The sequence below is a fragment of the Megalops cyprinoides genome, chromosome 1, assembly GCF_013368585.1.
Source record: "Megalops cyprinoides isolate fMegCyp1 chromosome 1, fMegCyp1.pri, whole genome shotgun sequence".
Classification (NCBI taxonomy): domain Eukaryota; kingdom Metazoa; phylum Chordata; class Actinopteri; order Elopiformes; family Megalopidae; genus Megalops; species Megalops cyprinoides.
Window position 1 is genome coordinate 41,115,119 of NC_050583.1, and position 11,782 is coordinate 41,126,900.

General features: G+C 45.2%; 1 protein-coding gene across 3 annotated transcripts in view; it reads right to left on the reverse strand.

Moving 5' to 3' along the window:
• LOC118777903 (retinoic acid receptor alpha-A) overlaps window positions 1–11,509 on the reverse strand; it is a 45,758-nt gene extending 34,249 nt beyond the window's left edge. For all 3 annotated transcript variants that reach the window (XM_036529160.1, XM_036529151.1, XM_036529168.1), the window contains exon 1: window positions 10,398–11,509. In XM_036529160.1, coding sequence (XP_036385053.1) covers window positions 10,398–10,572 — 175 coding nt within the window. In that variant the 5' untranslated portion in view covers window positions 10,573–11,509. The remainder of the gene's footprint in view (window positions 1–10,397) is intronic.
• Window positions 11,510–11,782: the final 273 nt, after the last annotated feature.

Sequence of the window (11,782 nt, forward strand, 5' to 3'; positions counted from 1 at the left end):
TACAACAGCACTCTGTTTAATCGGCACGCTGGGACCGCTTTACACAAAATTATGCTTAATGGCAATTTTCATATTTGACACATCAGACACGAGTGCACCTTCAAAGGAAGGACTTCACAATAAGTGAACAGAGGAAAGTGTGACTAATCACTGCTTGTAATCTACGTTTCGCTCTCCTCCCCTCTGGTGGAAGTGTGATTTCCTGGGAGGCAGAGGAGGTGAGGACAGGAGCTGATCTCTGTGTATTGTTTGGGCCAGGGCTGATCTCTCTGTGGTGCATGGGAATGGGGGCAAGTGGAGCCCCCTCCTCTGAGGCAGAGCTGCAGATCGCATTGCTTCCTGAAGATAGTGATCTGGGCTCACCCACTAACTGCAGGGGCTCCTGCTGCAAATTCCTGGGCAGCCTGCCCTGGACGTACAAAACATGCTTTCACACAAGCGCGCACATACAAACGCACACACAGCGCAGCGCAAGCAGCCAGACAGAGGCTGAGCAGAGAGCGGTCCGCTGCCATTTGTTGTGGGTGTGTGTCTGCGTGCCGGTGTGCACGAGCACCACGTCGCTGACTCGTCAGCCTGCCAGTCCCACACTTTCCTTCCCCTCCTTCTACAGGCCCTGCTTCAGCCCAGGACTGCCAGGACCTTCACTCATATTAATCTGCACAGGCTCGGCACTGCCAAAGTCAGGTGATGAGCAGTAATCTACGCCCGTGGTTACATGCATGCATGAACAACATCCTCCCTCAGCCCAACAAAGGCAGTGTAAACCAGCATCACGCCAACCAGAATCCCTTTGCTTTGAAACTAAAATAATAAGTGCATTACATGTGCTTGTAGGAGAACATTTTACGGTGCCAAACAACGTCACCGGCTCCCCTTGGCTGCAGGCCCACTCTTATTACCCTTTATTTCTTGATCTGGCTGACACCTTAATCAGCAGCATTTTACAGGGCTTAGATATGTAATAAAGTAATTGGCAGAGAAGAGCTGAGGAGCAGTGAACACTGACTGAGCATTGCAGGTCTGGTCTCTCTGGTCTGTCCTGGGCTCATCCTGACTTTCCCCATGGGAGGGAGAGGGCCTCTGCTCCCCTCCCACTCAGTGATGTCTGCAGAACGTTACCGCCACGCTGGGCGCCTCCTCCATAAACAACCCCCCCCCCCCACCCTCTGCTGGCCTCTGTGGTTTATTGCCGTTTTTATTACCTTTCTCCTTTTCTTTTTAAGCCCTTTTTTCTTTGCCATTTTATGACACACACCCCATGTGCCATTAACCACCCCCCCCCTTCCCCCTTTTGAGTGTCGCTCTCCTCCCAGACTTTTACGCTGCTCCTCTGTGAATGCCTGGCCATTAACACCCTGCCTCTTTCTGATGTGGCCACGCATCTCGTGGCCTTGTCTTGCCTGTGTGAACACCAGGCAGAGCTGAGGGACACTGAAGGGATGCCAGAGAGCACCACAGGTGACATCAGACGTGTCTTACTGATGTGATGTTGGTTCTGCAGTGCCACCCCCTTGGGGCTAAGTGTGTGACGGGTCTTCACAAACAAACAAGGTCTGCTTCTTAAATACAGGACAGTACCTGTGCATTTTGGGCACCTGGCGGATGACGGCTCAGTGACAGGCACTCTCTGTTGAGTGTGGGAGCGACGCTTAGACGGGGAAGAGGCGGCGATGCGCCCCGTCGCTTTTGGAGTTTTGATCACGGATTCAGAGGTTGGGAGATGCAGGCTGGCTTGCATCTTTATTTAACACACGAGGGGCGTACGCTCACGCAAAAACTATCGAGCGGAGGCATGTGAGCACGTGTGTGAATGTGTGTGAGTCACGAGGGGGTAGTACAGAGCTCTAGAGGCTGTTCTAACTTGCTCACCTGGGTAGGCAAAGCCTCCAAGGAGGAGCATTCCAAAACCTTTGGGACCTCATGCACTTCAAAAACGGAAATATGGAATGGAAATAAACACACCTACTTGCTCTGTGCCTTTAGGTTGGTCAGTCGCCATGGCCAATCACATGACTTACAATTCTACTATGTCAGCAGAAATTTCTTGGAACATCTGGAGGAGAACATTCTTGAAGTAGGGCAGTGTGCATAGGTTCTATTGCACTTTAATTTTGGTTGTGACATAACTGAAAGGCATAAAAAGGACTGAAATAACTTTCACAGGCAAAGTTCTATCCCCAACTGAAGTGTTCATGAATTAATTTTGGATTTGGCAGATTTAGCAGTGAGAACCTGTCCAGTATAGACTAGAGCAGAAAATGGTACTCGTCTGGGCAAGATATCTGCTCTTGTTGCTTTTGATTAGAACTTAATATTTCACCTTGATCATGCTGGGAAAATGCACCCCCAGCTCCTGTGACAAGTACAAGTGGCTCCAAGGCCATAAGTGCTCACAACAGACAGCCATGAAATGAGGCATGGAAATGAAAGGAACACACTGCCATGATTTGGCCATTGTGCGGATCGCATTTAATTTCGGACCGAAAACGTGTTCTCTTGGGTCGCTTTAATTTCAGGTCTGACACACCTTTAAGTCTGCATGGACACTGTGCCCTTCAGATCCCCTGGACAGAACAGACAGAACTCCAACAGCTGGTACTGATGAGACCCCAGGCAGGCAGAAGAACAAGCAAGGGAAAGATAAAGTAAATATGAGGAGAACAAAACCATTCATTCAACTTAGATCCCACAAAACCTACAAAACCAGACCAGGAAGGAGACTAACTGTGCAGGGAGGGCACGCCAGCACAATGGAAGCAGGGAGTCGTTAAGGTCCTGTGTTCAGTTTGCCTTGATAAACACATGCATAATCCCCAAATGATTCAGACAGGAACCAGGATGCGGGCCTAAGAGATTCTGAGAACATGAGACTCCCAATAATGCTCTTCTCAGTGAATCAAAAAAACACTGAGAAAAAACCCATCTCCGGAGATGAGCAAAGAAGTGATTACACTCCATTTCTGACAGTTGCTGCTTGGCTGGCTCCAATACCAGGATTGATTTAAATGAAGAAACTATGAATATTTTAGAGCGGGAGCCCCCTCACCTCCGCAGTTTCAATTCCCACCTTCAGTGCGTGCGTGAGTATGTAATTATTGATACTGAGATTAAACCCTTATTGTCAGGCTGTCTGCGATTCCCCCGTCCTCTTTAGTGAACAATGAATCAATGACACCGGTCGAGTCCTTTCTCCCAGCTCTGCTTTGTTCATCAAAGAGGGCTTTGCAAAGTAAATTGACTCTTGTTTAGGGATTTATGAGTCAAACCAAATTCTGGTACTGTATTCCGTCCAATGCCCTCCGCTAATTCTCAAACAAACAAGCTGTGACCCACAGGGCAGTGCTCGGGTGGGATAAATAAAGAAAACAAACAGCCCTGGCCTGTTGGTTGACGGGATTTAAAATGGCCGCTCCCCCCTCCCCCTGCTGGACCCGTCAATCACACGACCTGGCTTGCCTTCACGGTTGTGACCTTAAAGGATTTTGCAACGTTCAACAAAGGAACATTCGAAGCCAAAAAACAAGCTTAAGAAAAAAAAAAGAGACAGCAAAAACAGCGATGTTTATCAAGACTCCTGGTGACGATCCACCATGGTGCTTTTGTTTGTTTTTGGAAACGCAGAAGGGAACACGGCGGGGTGAACTCACGTAACCTCTGGCTTGGGATCAGCCTGTTCTGCGGAGTCTAAATAAAGTTCTCTCGTGTTTTTTTTTTATTACACGGCACATGAGGCTTGACGCGGCGGGCTGCCGTTTCAAGAGAGCCGCAGAGGGGTTGCGAAATGCTCCCTCCGGTCTTTCCCAGGTACGGGCGGTGAACTCTCCTCACCCTGGCCATTATAAACATACCTTGATGACAAAGCGGTTATTCATGTTCCCCTGAAGGTGAAAGCCGGGCGAGTTCTGCGGACGCTGAGGCGCTCACAGATTCCAGCCGCCGAGGCGCACTAAATCACCACCCTGGCCAGGCCGGTCCGCCACGCCACCTCAAAATGTGCGTCCACCTCAAAACACCTTCCCCACGCTTTCTGTTATCTGCCTGCTATGCGCGGTTCTCAGCACCTTCAACGGGTGGAGTGAGACCCAGACTCAGATTCTTCCTGGACCACAAGAGGCGAGGGGAAAAAATAAATAAATAAAAATCAGACGGGAGTGAGGCACAGATGAAGAATTGTTTGCAGTGGTTCAGCGAGTTCAGCAAAGCTCCCACTTAGGAATCGAGGCACTTTCAACACAGCTGTTTATGATGCATCTAACAGGGTGGAAGAGACTGTTCCAGCGATTCTGAAGTGTTTTTGTTGTTTTAGTTACAGTACACTGAGGCGTAAGTATCGCTATTTACATGACTAATGATTTCAAGTCAACTTCTCGCTTTGGCCAGGGAGAAGGACGAGACCACAAGAGCACTGGATTCCAGTCCAACATTCCAAGCGTCCCACACTTCCCACCAGACTCGATCTTTGTCCTCTGCCGGCTGTCTGCGCCGAAACGCCCTTTGCACCCCTGTGTGGTGCGCCACCGCGTTGGACCCCTCGCCAGGCTAGTGTTACATTAGCTAAAAGTGCGCTGCTGCCTTCCACTGCATTTCTGCGCTTTTGGAGTTCCTGTGCGGGCTGCCGGGCACCTTCTAAATTTAAGAGTGCAAGCAATATCCGTTGTTGATTCACAGAGCTGGCGCTGCCCGCGTTCAGCGTTTGCCCAATCCAAACAGTGCAGCCACAGTTTCCATGTAGTGTAAAACAGCGCATGCCGTTACCAATGGTCTCGCCGCGCTGTCTGAGGTTCAGACTTCCACTCAGAAAACCACACAAGTTTACACTTAACTGGAGCTTTCTTTGCCCTTTCTCCCCCTCCCACCTCCACCAACCCCCCCCCCCCCCCCCCCCGCCTCACTACAATCACTTCCACAAGAATTGCTCATTGCATGGGAAACAATAAAATACCATCTGTTTTTCAGAAAGGACTTCCGCACTTAAATACCACATGAGTCAGATTAGGCTCCCAGTAACAAACCCTCCAATATTGGACGATTAGAGGCACTAGGCCACTTGGCAGTGCTTCTGGGAGACAGACATGGTCTAAGTGGTAGAGTCTGAGCAAGTCCTACAAGTTGGTGCGAAAAAAAAAAAAATAGAAAAGAAAAGAAAAGAAAAACACAAAGCAGGCTACGACTCCAGGCCGCTGCACACTGGATGCGGCGATGCGTCACACTGCAATGTGTGTGACAGTCATGTGAAAAAAGGCCATGCGCATTCCTTCACGCATCAATCCCCAATTGCCCTAGGAAACGAGTGCAACACTTTTTGGGGGGGTGGATCAATAACAAGCGTATTCCGTCTGAAGGCACGTCTGTTTGGATTCTATGCTGACCATGGGACGCGCTTGGGTCGCTGTCGTTGTAAAGGTCACGCTGAAAACGACAAGGGTCTTACTGCGCAAATCCAACCTCCACAAAACATCTGATAAGATATAAGTGCATGCAAACGTCTCAGTAACTTTGCACATGAAGGCTGTGCATCCACTGAGGCCCTTTTTTCTGTTTCTGTCTTCAACGGCTCAAGGTGGGCGACAGATCGAAGGTGCGTTTTCGGTCCACGTGGCGTTCTAGACTGAACACGTCGGATGTTCAGTCGACCTGACAAAGCACTTTCCCAATGCTGTTTGACAAATGCCGCGCCAAACCCCATGTGCAGTGGCATTTTGTTCTAAAAAGTCACAGAAGCACTTAAGCCGAACGGCAGGAATGGACAACTCTCGCCACCCGGGGGACGCGTCCACCTGAGCATCCCGATGAAAGACAGTCCTGCGGGACTGAGAGCGTTTCCACGTCCCAGCGCTTGGGACACGCTTCGTCTGCTCCCTGCAGACGCTGCACAGAGCTGTAGGCAAAGTCCCAGGAGCACAGGCTGCCAAGGAACACCTGGAATGCTGTCATTTATGGCTTCAAAAGGCAAAAAATGGAGAAAATGATTCCCTAGCTCGACATGCGAGGCTGCTTTTAAGTGGATACTGGAGTAATCCAGTTGATAACAATGAACTCGAAGCACACCTGATTGCCTCACTGCAGCATCCCGGCTCAGCGTCTGCTCTCCCCGCCCCTTGAACTTACAGTCCTGCTGGGGTGTCAATGACTCACAGTGGAGAGGCTGATGTTATTCTCCATACACAATCATTTTCATTTTCAATGCCCAAAGGCAGGTACAACCAGCAAACAGCCATGACTTTCTATGACATGCATAGCTATCGATCACTTGTGGATTCTGTCTGTGACTAAGTGAAATCGAGGGCAGGCCTCTCCACACTTTACTACGGCATTACCTAATTTAACCTCATTTTCAAGGCCCAGGGACGCTCAGAATTAAAGAAATATGCATGCTCATGAACAGTGTGTGAACTCCCTGCAAGCAATAAGGTTTTGAAAACAGGATTTTGCTTTTACAAATTTCTCAAATTCTTTGATGTGATGTTTTCCTCAGGAAGTTTCTTTGACATTGTGCCAGCTTACAGAATAGGTCTTAATTTGTATGTTCATTTTTTTCAGTCAGAGGGAGCACTGGTGAAGAGAATGCTTACATTTAGTGGGAGAGATCCTTGTCAGTTCCACTCCATCTACTTATGAGAAAAGCAAACAGGCTCCAGCACAAACAGGTGTGCTATCTGACTGGAGTGCGCTGCAGATTGCTCAGTGGAAGAATGAAGCCAATGGCACTTCAATTATACTTTATAGCCACACTGAATGGCCATGCATTGCTCTTTGTGTATTCTGACTGCCACAGGTTATTTAGTCAGGAAATGGATGATGGGCCATTCTGCAAATGCAATGAGGAGAGCATTTTACTCTCAAATCCTCAGACCGGGGCAAACTTTGTTTGTGATTCCTGCTTTGATGAATAGAACTTGGCAAGCGGTGCTAGCCTGCTGTTTGCCATTTATTGTTCTGAGACACAATGGGGGAGTAAGAAGGGCATCTTTAAAAAAAGAAAGAAAGAAAGACAGAAGAAAAAAAAAACAGGACCCGTTCTCAGATTCAAATAAAACTTTTGAACCCGGTAAATTAAAGAGGACAGAGACAAGATGCTCTCTGGCTTATCTACCTCTTGAATAAATCCTGCTTCCTGTCGTCATGTTCCTGTAATGAAGTTGTACAGTATATGTAACAAACGCTGCAAGTGAGAGGCAGTCACACTCAATGTCCAAGAGCCGATTTAAACAAAATGACAAAAGCCCAGATTCCAACCGCAATGTCAGCATGGGTTACTTTCTAAAGGCAACGCATAACCAACAGGACTGTGACAAAAATGTATTTCATTTCATCATCAAATCTTTGCCATCAAATCTTGCTTCCCTTTTGTTCTTCTTAATTTAGCCTCAGCTTGCTGGCTTTTGCTACAGATGCATTCAGCTCAATGCTGTGTTTACTGTTCTGTTCGCCCTCTGGCTGGGACATAAATGGTGCAGCCATTTGTTTTGAGATGACGGATCTCTCATAAGAAAGCCGTTTTGAGCTGGAGAACAAATCATTTGTCAAACAAGCTTACACAGGCTTGAAAATGTTGGCATGTCCAAACATTCTCAAGAGATTCTGCTTCCATGCACGCCACAAACTCATGAAACTGAAGGCTAGGTCATGTCCAATGAAGTCGCTTGTCAGTTGACTACCTCCCTCACCGATTTTTACCCAGTTATCTTCTTGGTTAGTGAAAAACAGCTATTATGAATGGAATTAGCACCAGTTCAATCCCACAGGCCAGGAGGAGAAAACTTCAAATTATTTTCCATGCTGAATAAGAGACTTGAGTTGTTAGTACCATATTTTAAATGAACAGAGTTGCCAAATTTGATAATTTCTCATTTCACAAAAAAAAAGGGGGGGGGGGGGACTTCATCATGTGTCTTTAAATAACATGCTTTGAAATTTTATTTCTGAGCATTAGGCTACATTTCAGGATTATGTCCAAGTGTGTACTGCTACTGTGGAAATAACATCACTTGTATTATTTTGATGTTCAGTAAGAAGAAATGTCTGTCGGCGTCTGAAATTTCTTTCCACCTTTGCACACAGCGTTGCAAAAAAATCTTATCATATACCGTAACGGTGCATAATCCGTGCACAAACAACATAATAAGGAGAGATAACGCAATATCAGTCAACTGATTTCCTATAGGAGGACCCAAAAAATTCGTCAGATTTAAACAAGTTGACCTTCACGAGGCAGAAATAAACAGGCACTTGCACACAATGCATAAGTTTAAATATTGCATTTTGTACAATGTTCCAGTGTATTCAAAGGTAACGATGGATATGGTTGTTACCAAGGTAGAGTGTAGAACCCTGCATGGATCATCTTTCAGCTTGTATCCAGGGGTGATGTTTCTCGCTGTAATCCTATATTCGGAACTTATTAAAATTACTCGCTTTTTCTCACTGATTTTATTTTTATATCGGACAGCTACTGACTGTTCTGCAGGACCTCAATACCTGAGCTCGCACCATTAGCTGTACCACGGTAAATTCAATTTTCTGTATCAGATTTCATTTCAAGCAATTGAATGGTGTTTAAAAGCTTATTCTAAAACCTTTTAAAGCCTAGTCTCCATACTGTTATTTCTCTACTTTTACACTGTCCATCTTGAAGCACCTAAACAGAAATATTAACATCTCAGCTGTGAAGCGAAACGAAATCGTTGTAAGTGACGAAGGAAGACGATCAAGGAAAATAATTTCTTCACCTTAAGTGGCACATGAAGCGTCAAGATATCTTTCTTCCGCCGGGATACCAGTAACAGGAATTACTTCACACGATAGCTGCTATGAACAAAAGCATGTTGAGCTGTCATAAGTTCTCAGTTGGAGGTACCGAAATTACCTCATGGACACCAAGCCCAAAAAGAATAATAAACGTAAACAAAAAAAGAAAAGAAAAAGCTTCTAAAGTTTTACATGCCCTATACCGTTGAACTCAGCCCGATCGCCCGCTTACGGTTTTATTGCAAGTTTTGAATAAAAATGTCCGCGGTGCTGCCATTTCACCAACAGGCTAGCGTGCATGGTTTAATTTACATATGTATTTTAGGTTGAACATGTGGTGTTTTCACCGCAGGTTGAAAATACGCGGTGGACCGAAACCTAAATTTGCCAACTACAACCGTCTCTGGATGCCGTGACGTTTATGACACTGATAACACCGGCCTGCGAATACCACATTGTTCTTTATACTAATCTTACCTGGGATAGAAAACAATCGCATACATAATAAACTTCACTTTAGGAAAAATAAGCACCAACACCTATATCCATAGCCTATATTTTACAACAAAGACACTAAGTATTGTTAAAACACAGAGCAATCACTAAATTTTCATTAATCCCATTGCTGTTTTTTGGCTACCGAAGAAATGCAGAATGTTTATTTCTTAACAAATTTTGTCTACTTTTTCGCAGAAATTGACAGGATTGTTAGAGGGTGGTGAGAAGACAGTGACAATGAAACTTTAAAGTGAACGTACAATCTTGACTATCAAATTGCTTAGGTAGCGACATGGATGTAACGGTATGCGACTGGGTTGCTTGTTGGCAATATCTGTATAGTTTCGTCTGTTATTTTCATACGTAAAATAAATCAATGTTAAATGTGCCCGGGTTTTAGAACTGCATAAAACGAATAATTCAAACAGCATCTGTTCACCCGTTACTCCCTGTAGCCAATTAAATGAGTAAAACGATATTCCCGAAATATATAGGCCATTTGTATGCACAGTCATCTCTTACAAATGCCTTTAGGCAACAACGATGTACGATGTAAAGGGGGATTAATACAACAGGTAATGTTTGCAACAAAGCTTGGAATGGTCAATGGGCAAAATGTTTCAGTTAATAGAATATTTATAAACTGCAGAACTACTGAGCTTGCTAAATTTACACTAAATTACAGTTAATGCAGAGAATAATAATCCAGACAGGCTCATCTTTCCCAAACACAAAACACTGAAAGCACTGAGTACAAAAATGTCACTCATATAAACCTAGCTACAGCATACACACGAAGCCTAACTACACTTCCCTTCCCCTAGTAAACGGCGGGACAGTGTTGAAAGATTATCGTGAAAGATGTCAAAAAAAAAACTATATAAGAGACAATATAATTACAGCGATTTTATATTAAGATTAATATGGTTACAAACTGAAGACTGATTAATGCATTTGTAAAATCTGCTGAATTAACATGCGATCGTTTAGTTTATAAATCACACGCGATAAAACGCGCGTTCACAGCCCTTCAAAATTTTATAGCAGAATTTACGTTCAGAAATACAGCGGTAAACTTAAGAAGAGGAGAATGCCAGGCGGTTAAAAGGGCGAAACAAAGTTAACAAGCCAGTGAACGTGCCACCTACAGTGATTTGAGCCGTTCCAGTGCTGGTTTCTGATGGAGGAGCTGTAGGGATGGGGCGCTCCGGACACGAGTCCCTTCTCCTGGATCAAACATCCTCTGTTCTGGTTATAGTAATCCATCATTAAAAATGGATTAGGACTGGGATTCAGTCCCACCACATCCACACTTTCATACATTATGCGTCGTACAAAAAATGAAATCGAAAAAATATTCCTCAACGAGAGACGAAAAACGTTTAAAGTGTTTGGGTCGCGACAGAATAAATATGTTCAAATAGAAGAAGTACCCTTGATGTTTCCAGTTAAGTAGCTACCATTTTTACGTGGAGGTATGACACGATGATATCCACAGAACTCAGCAGGTTGAGGGGTGACGACAAAACAAGCAACACAAAAAAGAAGTAAAGCCGTGGATCTCGCCAGTGGACAAATGCAGTGGTTTGAGATGGGCTTGTGAATCAGATCGCTGAGTAGATCCCCACACGCTGTCCGAAACTAACTGTAAATTCTAAGAAATTCATTAACACCACGTTAGAATAAAATGTGTGTTACAACTGCGTTCTTCGACATGTTCCTCCCCGTGTCACGCGCCGGTTAATATTCTTGAATATTTCCACAGCACGAACTTTTGCAAGATCAAAATAAGAAAGATAAATTCCCCACGGTGTTCAGTGAGTCTGTTGGCCTTGTATAAAAAGCAAAACAGAGACCGTTCAAATTCAATATGAACCAAAGCACAAAAATACTCGAAATCAGTTTCTCCGTCAATTTCAATAACAGGTCATCCTTTCACATTTACCAAATGTTTTCCAAGGAGTGCTCAATCCTGTAAACACGGCTCCAGCTCGGTTCTCGGGAATGATACAGACTGTCCGGTGTGCCTTGCAGCGTCTTTCCTGTAGTGCAATCCACTTTTATAGAGCGTACGGCAGGCTAGCCTACTTCTTGTTTCATTCTAAAACATGCATGGAATTCTGCGACGGTTCAATCTGTCGACTGCGGTGATTTTTACGCCGTTGTTTTAAAATCCCCAGTTCATATTACTTGAGGACCCATTCCCGGTGTTTATGTTACGTGGATATCGTTCTGCGCTCCCATACAAACTATGTCGCGATCATGCTCCGCAGATTGTGACGAGGGTCAGCAGCTGTGCGTAAGCCCCACCTACCGCCCCCTCCCTCTCGCTCGCTCCCTTTTTTTCTCTCTGAACTCCTCCCATGTTTAACCCTTTCACTACGTCACCCAAACACAGAGCTGTAGGAAGGACAATTCTGAAACCACAAGCACGGCCGATCGGTTTCACTACATAACGGTAATGCCTTTCTGCAAAAGGGAGAGTGGCGTCTAAACTGTGACCTTCTGCAAAACGCGTATCCTCGAATTGCTT